Source organism: Toxotes jaculatrix, chromosome 12, assembly GCF_017976425.1.
Source record: "Toxotes jaculatrix isolate fToxJac2 chromosome 12, fToxJac2.pri, whole genome shotgun sequence".
NCBI classification, from domain to species: Eukaryota; Metazoa; Chordata; class Actinopteri; family Toxotidae; genus Toxotes; species Toxotes jaculatrix.
Window position 1 is genome coordinate 3,066,153 of NC_054405.1, and position 17,717 is coordinate 3,083,869.

At 41.6% G+C, this 17,717-nt stretch overlaps 1 protein-coding gene across 1 annotated transcript in view; it reads left to right on the forward strand.

Moving 5' to 3' along the window:
- Nucleotides 1-17,717, forward strand: part of dlg2 (discs, large homolog 2 (Drosophila)) — an 85,344-nt gene that overhangs the window by 12,751 nt on the left and 54,876 nt on the right. Inside the window, exons 2-3 of the mRNA XM_041051785.1 lie at nt 275-358; nt 931-1,095. Of these exons, the coding sequence (XP_040907719.1) occupies nt 275-358; nt 931-1,095 (249 nt within the window). The remainder of the gene's footprint in view (nt 1-274; nt 359-930; nt 1,096-17,717) is intronic.

The following is a 17,717-nucleotide window of genomic DNA, read 5'->3' on the forward strand; positions in this document are numbered from 1 at the left end:
TGTGTGTTTCAGTTTGTAATCACCCAAATCTGTCCTGCATGTCCTGACATCTGTTGTGTTAGAGCAGAATATCACAGACACCTACAGTGCTGTATAATCCAGTACCTGACTGAGCCTCTCGGCCTCCTGCTGGTGTGCTTGCTGGTGTATGGGTGTGCTTGGTTGTAGGCTTTGGGATCTTGGATGTGACTGATGGTTTGTGGACTTCATTTCTTAAGTCACACCTGTCCTGTTTGCTCTTGGTGGTCACATATGGTCCTGTTGCTCTCTCCAGAACAGGCCACCAGCAGTACAGGGATCACCCCACAACGGCCAGCCCCCACCCTGCATGAACCCTGCCTTGATGAACGCTCCTTGGGTGAGAGAGGGGAGGAGAGGGTGGGGTGGGCAGGTTCAAATTGTATTCAATATCATCCTGCCGATCAACCAGATAACCACATGTGCATTTGTGTCAGTATTTCCTGGCATCATATGTGATGTGTATGATATGTTCAGTGGAGATTTCATCATGCTGATGTACTGTAATGGGAAATTTGACCTCTTAAATCACTGTGTCTGGATGTCATCCTGTGCTCACTGGGCCACCTCATACTACCACCTCTGTTATCTCTAGATTAATATTGTTCTTTAATCAGCACTAGGTTTGCATGTTATCCAAAGCTCCAGAAAAAAAAAATCTTATAGTCATCGGTTTTAATTCAAATCTTACAGTAGCATAGTGAACCTGGTGCTTCTTTGATTTTTCCATGTTGAGGTTTATACATACTAAACTGTGTCATCTTTGCCTGTCATTCATTTTCATATTCGGGATTTTTAAGCTCCATACATTAACTACACCAATCAGCATTTAAATCTCATTACTTGTCTTTGTCCGTGTTTTTCTTTCTCCCTCGTGTCCACCCTTTCCTCTCTCTCCCTTCCCTCTTTCAGCAGTACCACTACCAAGAGGATGACTCTCCGCCTCTGGACCAGGGCTTCCCACGGCTCACTAACGAGGTGCGCTCCCCCGAGCTGGTGCACGTGTCCGAGAAGAACCTGTCCGAGATCGAGAATGTGCACGGCTACGTGTCCCATTCCCACATCTCTCCTCTCAAGGTCAGCACGACTACCTCTTTGCCGCCATAGAAACCATGACCCTCTGACCTTCATCCCAGTTCAGCACCATGAATGTCTGCCAACATGGCCTCTCCCTCCTCCGATTGTCTATGTGTAGTCTTTGCAACGGATGGTTTGGCAATAAGGAGAACCAGGAGGAAATGCACAACATCCAGATAAATCAGAACATGTGATTTCTTTAGTGGGCGAGTAGACAGTGGTTGAATTCAGGACAGTTTTACTTTACTTTTTTGATGCAGTATGTGGATTCTGCTCAGGATAGATCTGGGTTATTCCAGAGTTCCCTCCTTCTTTTCTACTTTTCCTGTTCCCTTCTATATTGTGTTTCCCAGGTCCATGGAAGCACTGATTGGTGGCCGTAATCTTGGCGTCAGTTTGTATTTTGTTGTGTATGATTAGAAGAGAAAATGATAAACTGCTGCCTTCACATCCTTCCTTGTCTCTTGCCTTTACCTGAATCCATGGAGGGAGGCAGTTCAGGTGGCAGATGGAGTTTGTTGGTTGGTGGTGTTTCTGCTCAGGTTTGATCCAGCAGAGGGCAGTGTTGGAGGTGAAGAGAAGTTTTATGTCATGTCTGCAGTTTGTTTTGGGCAGTGTTCGAAATCCCCTCACAAACCATTTATTGTCTGCTCAACCTCTGTGTTTCACCTCTCAGGAGCACAGGCAGAACACTGAGCAGCGTTTGCAGAATGATTTCATGTTAGGTTTTATATTATTATTGTAGATTTCATATTCTCATCCAGTGCGGTTTACATCAAAAACAAGTTAGGCCAGAATATATGTCTCATATAGTATTATCATAAAGAAAATAGCCTCATATAGATCTGATCTGATGTTGCATACATGCAGCAAAATAATTCTTCTTAATGGAAATGTTAGATTATAATCAAAACAAACCATTGTCTGTTAAATGAATTCAGTCTTGAATTGGATTCAGTGGAGACCTTTGGACCTCTCCTGCTGCATGACAGCACCAGCATAATCTGACCACTGTTTCCTTTTGACACCATAGAAACTTACTCTGAGAGCTGTAGCTCTCTCTGTGGTGAGTCATAAAGTGATGTCTGCTCAGTGGCATCTGACCCATTGCCATACATTGCAAAAACTGTCGGTAATAACCCAGTGGATTCATACCACATGTCATCGCTAAGTTAGCAGGTGGAGACAGGTGTGCTGTCTCTGCAGCTGATTGTCACTCAGTTGTTTGAGTGTTGGCAGCTGTCAGTCCTTCAGCTCAGTGTTGAAAGCTGTTCATTGTGGAGTTACGAGCAAAACGGCTGTTTTCTTCTTCTTCTTCGTTTTTGTTTTGTTTTTGTTTTTGCTTTAGACATCAGTTTGAGTGTCTCTGCAGAGCCAAAGTGCTCCTCTGTGATTTTGCACATGTGCAGTCAGTGTGTCGAGGGAATATCTCTCACTGGGTAAGAGGCCCCCCCCCACCTCCCTCATCCTCATCCAATCTTAACCCATCTGAACACATTTCCCTTCTCCTTCCACTCAACATGTGACTGGGTATCCATTACTAATGCTTTTTTTTTTATCCTGATGCAACAGGCTCCCTTCACTCTCCCTCCCTCTCTCTCTCCCTCCCTCTCTCTCTCTTCCCCCAAGTATACCAGCTAGTGATCTTGTCTTTCGTTTTCTTACCTGCAGCCTGCACTGGTTACCCGTTTTGATCTTGCATACCCGAGTGTGACCACAGCAAACTACATGGCAAGTTTTTATTTTATTTTATTTTTTTTATTTTACCTCCGGGGAACCTCGACCCCCCACCCCTCTATATATATATTTTTTAGAACTCTTCCCTCATTCCTGGGTCCCCTCTGCCCAGCGTATTGATGATGTCCCCTCAGTGTTGCATGGACTTTTGTTTTGGTGTTGTCTTCAGTCCATTGCCTGAAGGAGCGGGCTTTCTTCTTTCTTGTGGGCCTTTTCTCTTTCTTTTTTTCCTTTGTCATACTCACACTTTGTTTTTAAATAACCCCATGTGTGTTTGTGACCCATTTGCTTGCCACCGAATCCCATGTGCTTGTTGTGGTGTTACTGTGATGTGTTAATTTGTCTCTATTAATATAATCATGTATTACAATATGTTGAAGAGTTTTCTGTACCCAGGTCATGTGGTTATCTGATTTAACCTACACTTACAGTGAGTAATGAAACATATATCCAATAGATTTATATAATCCAATTCTATTCAAAGACAGGGTTACTATTAAGGCACAAGGTTACAGCATGGGTACTGTTCATCATCTCTGATGGCCCTTTTTTTTAATTCATTAAATATTATATAACTATAAATGGTGTTTAACTCAGATTTTAGTATAAAGAAAACATGAGGCCCATCATTTGGTGTTCTAACAGAGTTCTACAAACACAGGCTCAAAAAAAACCCAAACATGAATTTGCTTTTGTTTGCTCTCTCAGTTTTATAGCATCATAAAATGGAATACTTTATAACTTTTATTAGCAATTTTATTAGCACCCATCGCTTTGTGCCTCAGTGACTTCTGACACAGATTTTTCATTATTCTTGACATTTTATCAATTAAACAATTCCCTGAAAAACAGGAAGATAAATCTGTTTTGGAAACTAATGTAAAATACACAGTGTCAGCTCTGCTGTGCTGTTTCATCCTCAGCCCTCTCTCACATATACATGTATATCTTGCTTGGACAACTATTGACTTTCTCTGGGTGTAATTTCCTGGTGGGTTGGTTTCCCTCGTGGTGTAGAGGAGGACCTGACTCTGTCCTTAATGTGAGAGGGAGGGAGTCGTGAACGGGTCCGTGCAGGACCACGAAATTCTGTGCTCAGCCTTTTTTTCGTTTCCTCTCAGCCTTGGGACTTTTGAATGAAAAATTGCTTTAATACAGCCAAGTGTAATTGTGAAGGCAGCAGGGAGGCAAGAATTATAGTTAGTCTATGACCTGAGGAAGTGTAGCCCCTCCTTCGCTGGCCAAATCAAGCTCCACAGATTGGAGAGTGTGACTCAGGGTAGACGTTATTGATTTTAACTGCATTGTTTATCGATCTCCAGCCTCTTTCCATGGTAATATCAGCTTGTAAAACCACATGAATTTTTTTTTTTTGGCAGCAGTTACTTTTCTGTCAATCAGGCAGGGTGACGTTTGTGAGTCATAAATGTCAGTGTAATGAAGGCTGCAGCTGCAGTCACTGGTTTTTGCCTGGTGAGGGGTAGCAGGGGTCAGATCAACAGCTCACTTCCTTAGTGCTAACTTTCATCCCATGGGGAAGAGGTGGCTTTTTCTGCTCCGCTCCCTGTCGTCATAATTCCTCCTCTTTCTTCTCCTCCGCACAACGGGAGGCCCCTGATTGCCTCGTGAAAACTCTCAGATTGGCTCCGATTGGCTTTTCAAGCCACTGTGGGTAGAGTGGGGGACGTGGATAACAACAGTGTCACCAACAGCGCGATGACGAGGACCAGGACGAGGGAATCGTTTTCAGTCAGCGCTGCACAAAATACACTTCATGATGGCATTTTGTGGATGGTTGGTAAAGCTGAGGGCTTTCATTTGAGAATCACATTTTTTTTTTTAGGGCAGCTGTTCTGTGCACAAGGCAAGTCAGGTTTATTTTAATAGCACCTTTCAATCAAAGGCAGTTCAGAGTGCTTTAATGCTGCAGTAGACGAGGCTCAGGGTTTGTATATAACCTAACTCAGTCAAATGATATCAATGAAATGAGTAAAATGTTTTAATTTAATGTGACTCTATAAAAGTCTACGCTTTTGCAGCCGTACTGAAGAATGCTGCATCTATCATTCTGTTCTGTGGACTGTGGTAAAAGTGCAGTAAACAAATGTCAAATTTAAAGGAATGCTGCTCTAACTCATGTTGACGTGATTTTTTGGGGGGGATTTTGGAAGCATATAAAGATGGATTTTAATGACAGGGTGGTTTATTTTGTTGTCAGAATGACAGGAAATGTCTTTCCTCCCAGCTGAAAATCATAGCAGAGGGAAGAAGACAGCTTCTAGGTGCTGAATCCATTTGTTGGGCCAGGGCAAAAACAAATTGATAAGCGACTAGTGTCCTTGAAACTGGCTGAGCATTATGAGGGCAGAATGCTGTGACAATAAGGCTACGGCTCCATCACTCTGAATCTATTACTGCTATCAGAAGGATGCCGTTTCGCAGCATTTCGGCTTTGGGAATATATAGATGACATTTTTTTATATGAGGGAGATAGATTGTGTTTTATATTCCTGATTTTCTTTATGGATTTATTCCTTGTTTGTGACACTGAAATACCGTTCCTGGCACAAACTCGATAAGAAAGGTGTATGTTGGGTTTTTTTTGAGAAATGCCTTTATCTCTGTTTCTTTCTTTTTTTTTTTTTTACCGCCCCCACATTCAGGTTTGTATAAAGGACTGTACCATGGTAAAAGCACAGATTCAGACCTTAATTCAAATATTTGCCCTGGGCTCACTCGCCACTCTGAAATCCAGGCCCATTGTGTGGTATAACAGGACACAAGGTCGCACCATGCAAGCTTCAGGTTCAGGCATGCTCTGCAGCCATGTTGTTCATTATTTTCTGAGCAGAAAGAAAACAGCTCTTCAGCTTCTGTCACATATAATAATGTGGGGAAGATGTTTTCTTGGTTTGTGGATTGACTGTATTTAAAGGAGTAAATGTTTTGAAAGACACTACATGTATAGTCAGTGTTGATACTGATGTCTGGTTGAATTGTTTAATGGTATGTCATGGCATCTAAAAGATGTACAGCATGCATCAGTGGAGTGAAGTAAACACACCAATCCTGCTTCAAGAAGATAATGATGTGATTTTCAGTGTCAGGCTGCAGCACACTGAAGAAAATGGACATATTCTGGATTAGGTTTTCATGGATTTTAACATTTTAACTGTATCATAACTTAATTAAAGGAAGATTAATAACAAAAACTATGTTTCTTCTAATGAAAAATATCAGCTAATTTGAAATTATATAAAACACAGCAGAGGGCCTGATGCAGTTGGTGGGAGTGGTGGGGCGTGGATGGTTTTGAAGATCATCGAACTTAACACCACCCGTACGACCCAGCTCAGAAAAGGAAAGGGAAGCAACGTCATACCAGATGCTTTTGGTAAAACAAAGTTATTTATTTTTACAGAAACAAATGGACCTCAAGTCCTCCAAATAAATAAAGGTAAAAATAAACTAAGAAGAGAAACAGGGCTAACAAATTCTGTTTAAAACAAGGAAGTAAATAGAACCAAAACAAAAGTTACAGCTAAATTCAGTGTCAATATTCAGAGGTGCTTGCCATTGCATCAAAATACAGTTTAACTAACTACACATATAAATAACATATTTATTTATTTCCTGATAAACAAGCTCTTGTGACCATGTGAACATTGACTGTTGTCTCCAGGGTTAGCAACAGCAACATATTTTTCTTAAAACCTAATCCTACATTTGACTTCTTTGCAAAATGACCTCAACCACAAGCAGTCATAATGATATCCAGCTGCTTATTTTAATCTCCAATAGCATGAAGTCCTTCGCTTTCAGACGCAGGACTATCAAGTTTACGACCTCTACCTTACACTAGCTGAGGATTGCAGACCTTATTACTTAATATTTTTTTCATTGCCTGATAATAAAAATGTGCTTTTGGCACTGTAAATGCACCAGCTTCATTTATAGCGCCTGTTATATTAAGGGGCACTGCATTCTCCATTAAGACAACAGAAAACCTGCTAATCAAAATCTCAGTCACAGAAGAAGAGTTTTACGGCCCCAAACATTGGCTGAGACGGCCAAGATTTTGCTGAAGAAGCTTCACTAAAACTAAATTATCATCTAAAGGTTACACAGAAAAGTCCATTCATCATAGCAAATGCATGAATATTCATTACACAGCTGATAAAACAGCACTTTTCGGTCTCTTTAATTGGGCCACAGGAACTGTCTAGACTTCAGTCATCAAAGAGATTCCTTAAAACGTCTCCTCTGCTTCTGTAGGGACACTGAAACTAGAATCTCAGAAGATGATGTTATTATCAAATACTATCAAAGGCCTCAAGGAACTTTTCATAGTCAGTTCACTGTCATCATACTTATCTCTCAGATTTTTAGGGGGCTAAGAAAAGCAGAGAAGTTCCTAATATTGAGCAGGTGGACTTCACAGTTTACCTTTCAGACACACTAAATGGGCTCATGCAAATGAAGCATGCAGCAGTTTTCTGATGAAAATATGAAAAGAAAAAGATATATGTATAGTTGAACACAAGAAATGGTGACAAAAACACCCCAAATGTTTGAATGTAACCGTCAAAACATTTTGTAATCATTGGACAGAAGAATGCTGAGCACAGTTTAAGTTCCAGTCAACTCCAAAAACCACAAACACTCTTTGGCTTGAAATGATTCTTCTTAGTTGTAGTGTTACAGACATTTACACTCCCTGAGCACTTTATTAGAAACACCCGTACACCTGCTTATTCATGCAGTTATCAGCCAATCATGTGGCAGCCTCGCAATACATAAAATCCACAGGTCAGGAGCTTCAGTTAATGTTAATATCAAACATCAGAATGGGGAAAAAATGTAATCTCAGTGACTTGATTGTTGGTGTTGTTGGTGTCAGATGAGCTGGTTTGAGTGTTTGTGATCTCCTGGGATTTTCACACACAACAGTCTCTAGAGTTTAACTCAGAATAGAGCCAGAAACTAAAACCATCCAGTGAAGCAGTAGCTCTGAGGATGGAAACACCTTGTTGATGAGAGAGGTCAGAGGTCAGACTGGTTGGAGCTGACAGAAAGGCTGCGCTAACTCAGATAACCACTCTTTACAACTGTGGTGACCAGAAAAGCCTCTCAGGATGAACAACACATCCAACCTTGAGGAGGATGGACTAACCCCTAACCCACAGCAGAGACCATGTCAGGTTCCAGTCCTGTCAGCCAAGAACAGAGATCTGAGGCTGCAGTGGACACAGACTCACCAAAACTGGACAGATGAAGACTAGAAAAACGTAGCCTGGTCTGATGGATCTGAATTTCTGCTGAGGCTGCAGATGGATCCCTTTAGGCCTTAATACCAATCAGTCATGGTCTGAACGTCACAGTCTGTCTGAGTATTGCTGCTGACGATGTTCATCCCTTTATGGCCACAGTTCACCATCTTCTAATGGCTGCTCACAGTAGGAAAACTGCTGGAAGTATCCAGCAGTTATCATCAGTGGCCTCCCCAGTCTCCAGACCTGAATCCATTACAACACCTTTGAGATGTGGTAGAACAGGAGATTGGCAGCTTGAATGGTGTGATGAATGTGATGCAGTCATGTCAACATGGAGCAGAACCTCAGAGGACGGTTTCCAGCATCCGCTGAATCCATGAGAGCAAAGGGAGGAAGTACCAGTGTTCCTAATAAAATGCTAAAACTAAAACTAAAATGTTTTAGTAGTTTTAATGCTTTATTTCTGTTGGACGAGGTCTTCAGTTGGCGTGCCTGGTGATGTAGAACATAGTTGGTGTGTTAGCTCCTTCAGTGCACATTCACAGATGGCCTTTCTAATTGCGTATGTGAGGTCCATCACCCTCTGTGGATGCTGCGATGCCTTTCTCATATCTCTTTCTGCTGGCAGACTAAAGCTCATTTCAAAACATCAAGCCAACAAGTGAGGAAAAGAAACGGAGAGAGGAAACACAAGGAGTCAAAATGTCACGCAAAGTGTGACCGACCTCTCCTGCTGATGGTCTGTTCACAAGGAGTTCCCATCCAACCCAGATTGAACATAATGATGCACTGCAAATAACCCCACAGACCCATCTTGCCGTCTCTGTGAAAGATACGGCGCTTGCTGTCTACACTCAGACACACTATGGGATCCTCCAAAATTGATTTGCTCTTAGTGGGTTTTCTCTAAGAGGTCAATTTTCTGCACTTTAACCATTTTTCCCTAAAATAGTTTTTTCTTCTTTGCTGATGGAAAAGCCATCTGTGAATGATGAACGTGAGCATGCATTAAAGTTGGTGACAACACTCAAAGAATAAAAAATAAGACATGTGTTAGACGATTCATTTTATATTGTCATAAGAGAAGGATCTTACTAAAAAATAAATAAATAAATAAAATAGGACAGCATTTAAAAGAGGTCAGCTCTCAAACAGCCGAACGGGAAATGGAAAGCCATTAAACAGAAACAGCCATCAGTACTTACGGAGTGCTGGCGTACCTTCTCAGATCATGAGATGGAGCTTGACTGTAGCCGAAGGCGTGGGTCTGAGCACCATGTGGGAACATGCTGGATGTGAGCTGACCCTATTTATTAATTCAGACTTTCAAAAGTCTGAATTTCCATTGTCGGAGCAGCTGCATTTGGACTCATTTGAGAGAGGGAGATTTTCATACAGGGGAGATGACAATGTAAACTTATTTTTATTTTCACACACACGTTTTGATTACAGTAGAAGTGAATATATGTCCTCTCTAATTTGGATGTTGAACTGTAAAATCTTCAGCCTGTGTTTTTGCTGGTTAAAGTATCTTGTGCAAATTTCTGTTACACTAAGTTAAATCATCATGAGGCTGTTCATTAGATTTGACGAGTGCTTGCCTCTGCTGAATTCTAAATTGGTCCAAAAAAAAGCACTTAACGGTAAATGATTAGCTTGTGCATCCAACACACATTTGCCTTCTAAATAAAGTAAGTTGAGTGAGATGTCTTTGAGTCATTGTAAAGCCTGCATAAGTAACGTTAATGGAGTCAAAGCAAACACGGCACATTTTATCCAGGAATTATTCCAAGTGTTTAGATGTTGAGAGTTGTCTCTGTAAAAGCTAGTTGTCTCGGATAACCCGTGATTTTATGATTGATGATTGTCGGTACCTTTAATACTAATCATCCTGGTTCAAGCAAACAAGACAGTGCAGATAGATAATTTACAGATCATATATAACTGTGAATATCAGGTAGTGGAAACAGTGGCGAGAGCCTGTACCACCCTGTGTACATACAGGAAGTATGGAGTTTGAAAGACATGGGTGTTTACCAGGCCCCCGTGGTCACGGGGGGTTGTGATGTCAGTAGTAGTAGTAGCAGTAGTTTCAGTTGATTCTCTGTAAAGCCTCTTGATTTTCAGTTACACTTCTAACTTCTTCTATGAAGATATATTTCATATTATTACAACTGGGTTTTACTAAGAGAAGAGGATAGCTTGAGTACTTTAAGTAGAGCTGATGGTCTTGGGACTCTCTTGGCTGGAACCCCAAAGTGGGGTTGGTGTTGGTGTTGGAAGCCAGTAACCTTTTACATGAAACTAATGTTACTATTAAGTGGAAAAAAATGGAGCAATACAAGCAAAACAGGAAAAGCTTCTTTTTTTTTTGGTGAAATAAGATCTGCAGCCTACACTGCTGCAGATCTCTTTTTGATATATGATAATTAATGCCAGCTGAAGTAACCCCCTGGGGGGAAAAATGCCATCTCCATGTTTGTATACACACAGACACCATTTTTATCATGTTCTCCATGCCTCAGTGTTAAATTGCTGGTATTGTCTTCTCCAACCTTCAGGTGGTTCTGACAGAGATTCTGTTGGTTTACGTTTTAGGAAACAGTTGCAGAATAATGAGTATAATCCTGTGGTACTGTGCCATAGCATAAGAATACTTATGTATTCGTATTTGGTAGTTATTGACCTGTGTATCTATTTGTGTTTGTGTGTCTGTGTTTTAATGTGTGCTGGCCTATGCCACATCACTCTGCAAGTCAAGGTCAATGGCTCAGCTCGATATGTCAATCTGGGGCAGTGTGCAGTGCTGAAAGTTTAACTGTGTGTGTGTGTGTGTGTTTGTTCTCTGACTCTCTAGTGTGTATAGCAGCTACTTACTCATATGCACATTTTGCAATTTGCTTATCAATCTGCTTGGAGTAGAGATACAATTTACAGTATACCGAGTACTTCTGGTTGAAATATTTGATAAATGTTTCCATCGATTGGCTGTTTGAGTGGTAGTGGTGCTGTTCCAGTACACGCTAACCCTCCCTACATTCACTTACTGCCTTTTGTTCAGGCCGCAGGATTCTGGCTAAAATAAGTTAGAAATAATAAACAAAATAACACAATATGGTTTTCTCTTTCAATTCTTAAGGAAAGTATTAACAAAAGCATCTTAGTTAACAAAAATACAAAGAAAAGTAGTAGTAAAATATAAGATAAGCAGAGGAGATAGAAGTGGTGCTGGGAGATGAAGTTGCTGTGCAGGAGAGAAGAGCTCCACTCAGCTCCACTCAGGCTTAAAGGTTTTCATTAAGGATGTTCGGGCAGCTTGTTTGTTTGCATGGCCTTTATAACATTGCTGTATTTGTATTTTGTGGTGAAGTTTCAGGTTGGTTGTATACATTTCTTTTGTGGTGTGTTACCCTGTGGTGACACAACATTGCTTTCACAGTATGAGGTTTTGACAATGAACAAACAACTTTATTTTGTGTAAGATTAATGTATTTCTGCTTCCATTATGAATGCACCGCTTCATTATGGGGAAAGTAGCATTAAGCCACTCTTATAAACATAAATTCCCTTTGTCGTACCTGTGTCGGAAGACTTCTCAGTTATTTCTCACTTTGAATATTTCAGCTCTAACATTCCCAGAGCTCAGAGTAGAAGTGTAGTAGTTGCCCAGAATACACAGCAACAGTCGATTCAAAAGAAAAAGAGGAAGTGTTAGCTGTGATGGAAGGACATGCATATGGGAGGATGTCCTTTTATGAGCATAGTACCTTAATTCACCTTTGTCAGAATCACACTTATAGATACCGCTCTCATATACTGTAACACTATCTGCATTAATAACTGTGCATTGTGAATTGCAGCCATTGCTAATACAGTTTATAGCTTTCTATTGGAATTGTATTTTTATTTTTTTGTGTTGTTTTAAATGCATCTCTGCGACGGTTTTAATGATCTAAAACCCAGATAATATATAAAAAATATCACATCTCAATTCTCAGTTTTCCTCTAAACACAGTCTCTCGTCGTTACTTACCTCCCTGGAAATATGCTCTTGTAAATGGTTTTGGAAACAGAGTAAAATGCAAATGCAGCTGACCTCCTTCACAAGGCCAAGGGTGCCATGACGAGCTCAGCCTCGTCCCCGCTGTCTTCTTATTTCCTCCTTGCAGACTTTTCTCTCGTACACACAGACTCATTTACACGCATGCACACACACACAGGCAGCGAGCTGTGTATCCTCTTGCACACGAACACAACTTGAGTTCGACCCTGGGGGACACCGGGACCCTTCACTCCAGATGGCCAAAGCCTCTTCCAGCCCCTGCTTGACAAGCCTATCACAGTCCTCCACAGTTAGCGAAGCTCCAGCCGCTGTGGACTAACCCAACCTTGACACTCCAAGCTTTAAGTAGCAGACACAAGAAATGCAACACTAGACCAGATGGAAATATAAAGGAATGCACACGTTCCCTTTGATATTCTCTGATCCCAACTTTTTATGTTTCCCCTTTCCTGCTACACGGACTGATACATGTTTCACAATAAGTACACATTTGTAGACTCACAAGTATCATAATATATTATTTAAGGTGGAATTTAGATGATAAAAATTATCAAAAAATGTGCTCTTCTTCAATTCTTTTATTCCTCAGGATGACCGGGAGTGGAGCAGATACTAGACCATCCTGCTGACTGACATGAATAACTGAGTGTCATCTGCAAAACAATGAAAAAGTTCAAAATCAGTCCCAAACCTGGGCTTTGCGAAAAATCATAAATAATCAATGAAGCAGAGGAAATGTAATCACTAACGCTGCCTAAAACATCAGGTAAATGTCAAATATAACAACCTTTCCACAGCAGGTTCTAAAGGTATCAGCCTCATTTTACATTTTTAATAATTAGCACTGATTGAAAAGCTGCCCTTAGATCCTCCAACATACAGAATCCACTGAAGGCTGAAATTACCATTCATCAAAAGATCATTAGCATGGCAAAAATACCATGTTTTTTTTTTTTTTTTTTGATAAAATGTGTCTTATCAAAAAGTCTGGAAGATGGTGGATACAACAAAAAGCAAGTACTGCCCCCATGACAACTTCGAGGAATGTAGTGTTGACGCTCACGCAATTCATGTGTAAACGTAGGTTTGTTCTTTCAGTGACATAAAAGTTTGAATTTTCTCACAGCCACTTTAATTTCTCCCAATTATAATTGAATCCAGGCCTTGGTTTTTCTTGTAAACCCCACCTGCATTCATGCAGAGGAACAATAACATGCTTTAGTTGTGTGCATCCTGTTGCAGGTAGAACAAAGCTGAGACAGGTGCTGGTAACTGCTGCTAACACCAACCATCCGATTGACCATTGTCTTTCAAAACAAGACAATGGTTGTCGTGCTAGCTGCTCAGCTAAATACACTTTAGTATCCAGCTGAGCTGTACTGTGAGGTTTGAACAGAGGAGTGAAAGACAGGCAAAAGATATGTGGACTGTAAAATGTCGTAGATTTCAACCATCTATTCTGAAGCAGGACAGGATGAGCTGAAGCTCTTCCAGAGAGAAAAACACAGCCACGTCATCCTCCCCACCCTGTAGTTTATCATTGTTCAGCTGTGTGGTGTCATCTTTCCTGGCAATTAGCCTGCGGCGCTCCCTCTCTTTAGTGATAGAAGGGCAGCCGTGTTATTATAGGAGGTTGGTCCGGAATACGCTGTCAACACACACACACACTCTAAAGTGGGAGGAACGGGCCTCTTTCTGTCCTCCTCGTGGTTCTGTTGCAGAATTATTTGGATGCCAAGTGAGTCGACCAATTGATTAGAGAGGCTTGAATGTAAGCCCAGGAGTGAAATGTAGAACGTCTGGGCTCAGAGTTGATAGATGAGGGAGCCGAGGAGGAGGGCGATGCATGGGACAGCAGTGTTACTGTAGCTCGTGATGAGGTATGATGTCAGCACCTGGCACATTAATGAAACACATCTTTAACGTGTGATCATGTGCAGTGTAGAGATCCTTTATCTCCACACCTGTTACTGTATTACTGTATCATCTATGCCCAAAAGCCTTAAGCTTGATTTATAGTTGTAAGTTGAGGGTTCACATACAGGTACAGGTAAATACAGGCACAGTACTGAGCTGTGGGTCAGCTGGATTAAAAATATCTGTACAATCAAAGAGACGGACGACTCAAAAACATGGCTGAAACGCTTTCTGTGTAGACACACCATAGGAAATCCAACAGAAGAAGAGCAGCTGATGCATCTGTTTACAGTGCAGCCAAACAAACTCAAAGTCATCATCTCGCATTTTGATATAAAAGACTAGACATTTAACAGTTTTGTATTCAGCTCACGAAGTTCGTGCGTGCACCAGCTGTTGTCACTCACATAGTGTTCAGAATGTTCCTGCTTTGTCTGCTGTGAATCCATTGTGCAAGAAAATATGCAGTTTGATTCCATGAGGGAAGGTTGAGCTATGCCAGTAACAGTGAAAACTGCTGTATGGAGATAATGAAGCAATGGAAACATATTGAACGGTGGGGTTTGCTAACTTTAAAAAGATATTTTCATCAGTGAAAAAACATCTTCATTTATGGTTAAAAAAAAAAAGTGATGTTTCAGTAAGTTTTTGTTCTGTGCTCCCTCTGATTGGCTTTATGATGACGAGTGATGTTGGCGTAGGTATTGTGAGAGCAGAGCATCACCCATTCCCTTCCACCCCCACCTCTGGAAAGTGGGAGCTGCCAGCAACCTCTTAGCAGGTTTCAATTGGTGCTCAAGATGCTGTTTCCACGTGGAAAGCGTTGGTCCCTCCCCTCCTTCTCCTCCTCAGCCTCTCTCTCCCTCCGTCTCTCTCTCTCTTTCCCCCTCCCTCCCGTTGCTTTTATGGCTGACGGAGACCTGACTTTGCTGTGCAGACGCTCTCCCTCCCTCCCTCCCTCCCTCAGCATCATCCTGTCTTTTCTCCCTCCCTCTCTTTTTTTTTTTTTTTTTGCTCTCGCCTGTGCGCTATACACCGCTATTAAGGACCACTCAGTCCAGATGGGCAGCAGCTAGAGCCGTTTCGGGCTGTCACCACAGACCAGAGAACATTATCATTTCACCTGTCGCTATGTTTGCCTCTATTTGGTATGCCAAGAAGCTAGGGAGACGACTTGTACAGAACAGCCGGAAAGCTAAAATGCTGAAAGACAAGGTAGGTTCTGATTTACTTTGGGCTGACAAAAAAAGGGAGAGAATGTAATTTCATGGCAGATCTGTGTGAAATACACTGCTGAGCTCATCTTCCCTGACACTAACCCTTTGTCATTTGCATGAAAGGTTGAGCTCTTTACAGTCAAGATGTGTGATTTAGGAAGGACTGCAGCAGGCAGTGCTGCTAAAGTTCACCTGTTGATTAATAATGTTGCAGATGTGCGTTAGTGATTTGACTTCTGGGGTAAATGAGTTGACTTTGCTCAGTTGCGTCCTTTGTGTCTTGTTTGAGAGTCAGATTAATCAGTGAGGGACCCTGTTCCCTGGAAATCCAGATCTTGTGTTTTCACTCTGCCTGTGCATGAGGACCTCTGATGAGCACTCAATCTCAAATCTCAGCTTATTAAGCAACAGCAGATTTGTGTGTCTCAGTCACTCTGTCCCTGAGCACCGCTTTTCTTCACCAACATCTTTTTTTTTTGGGGGGGGGGGGGGGTCATCTGCCTTCAGCACCACCACTAAGTTTTGGCACTGCAGGCACAAGCAAAAATCTCCCGCTGGAGTCATCTGATCGATGAACCTGACTGCAAGTTTACTATGCTGACAGCGCAGAGAGATTTTCTCTGTTGCCTATGGATACTCTTTTGTAATTTTGTTTTTTTTTTCATGATGCTGCTGCTTAAACTCATCTTCAAAAGAGTGAACGAAATGTGTATTTCCCAGGGGCTGCAAATACTTCTGAAGTTTACCGTAGATATTTAGCTCAGTCCTGGACCTTCCATTTAGCGCCATCAACATTTGCCCTCATGACAACAACATTTTTTTTTTTTTAATTACCAAATTTGAAATTTGTTCCTCATGTGCCACTGTCAGGTTGAATTTTCCAGTTGCCTACAAGAACTATTCAGATCAAAGGAAATTTACTGAGCATGTTCAGACTCCCCAGAGGATAAAGCTTTAACATTTTGGATGCTCCCTGTTCTTTCATCCAGCACCAGCCTCTGGGCAAGATGTCAACATTGCACAGAAGCTGTCCCATAATGTAAAGGGCAAATTGCCATGACATTTTCTGGGCACATTCATGCTCCCAAGTGGATGAACCCTTTACAGATTTAACTAATTTTAAAATGTTAACTCAGCTCCAACCACTTTCCAACCAGACATAGGAAAGTAAGGTCACAGTCCAGACCAGGGTTTGTCACCAGCTTTGAACTTAATTGAATTTTACCCTCAGATATACTGAGCTCCATGGCACTCATCCACTAGGATTCAGGTATCAACAGGTGGTGGATGTTATGACAGCACCATTTTCAGTGTCGAGAAGAAGGGAGGTTTACAATCCTGGTTAAGAAAGAAATGAGAGATGATGGGGTCACCAGGTTAAAACAATAAAATAATGATATAATATGGAAGCTTTCTTCCATATTCAGCCTGTGGGTACTGAACAGCAAAATTACAGTGTTTAAATCATGGAGTATCTCTGTCTTGGCTCAGTGGCACCTCAGCAGGAATAGTTCAGCATCAATGGACAAGTTTTCTCACTCACTACCCATCTGTTGTTTTTCAGTGAAATGAGAAATCGTTCTGGCTAAAAGCCCATTTTGTGACCTTTATACCATCTGGGGGGGGGGGGGGCAGGGTGGGTGCACATCAGGTTCCTTCCCTTTCGTCTTCTGTCGCACTTTGACGCGCTCAGCTCATCCCGCTTTTGTCATCACGTGTGATGCTTACAACTTCCACCGTAGACTGGCTCACCCATAATTGCTGCATCAATACTCCAGCTACGTACGTAATCGGTGACCCCCCTGCAGAGTGTGTGCCAAGGCCACATTCACATGAACCAAATAAAAAAAATTAAAAAAAGCAGCGAGCTGCTTAGCAACAAATGTTTGTGTGTGTTGTTTGTAAGGGATGTGGCAGAGGCTAAAAGAGTGCTGCAGTAGAGTGCTTGTATTTTACCTAAAAGCCCAAGGTGAGGGGTGGAGGGAGCCAGTAATGGACATAATGCATTGCGATGAAGCACTTGCAAGCAGTAGAGGACTACCTTATACCAATGATGCATAAATAGGATAGAACTGCTGTACACATTAATGCTTTGACTGCTAATAGATGCAGAAGAGGCAGAATTCATATTAAATTTAAAGTGTTCTCTACCTGTAACTTGTTCTATTTAACGTCTTGATTTACATCATCATACAATGGTGTCAGTGCAATTATATTCTTTTTTTAAAGAAACATAATGGTGTATAGGTTTATATTCATTTGTTAAAGATAAATAATGGCGGTGTAAGAATTTATGAGCGTGCTCACAGAAACATGGAGGTGCAGAATGTGGACCCGCCTGACCCAGTCTACATGACACTCTTTAATAAATGACCTGCTGGTTGGCCTGTGGTGGCACAAGGGTGATGAAGCTGT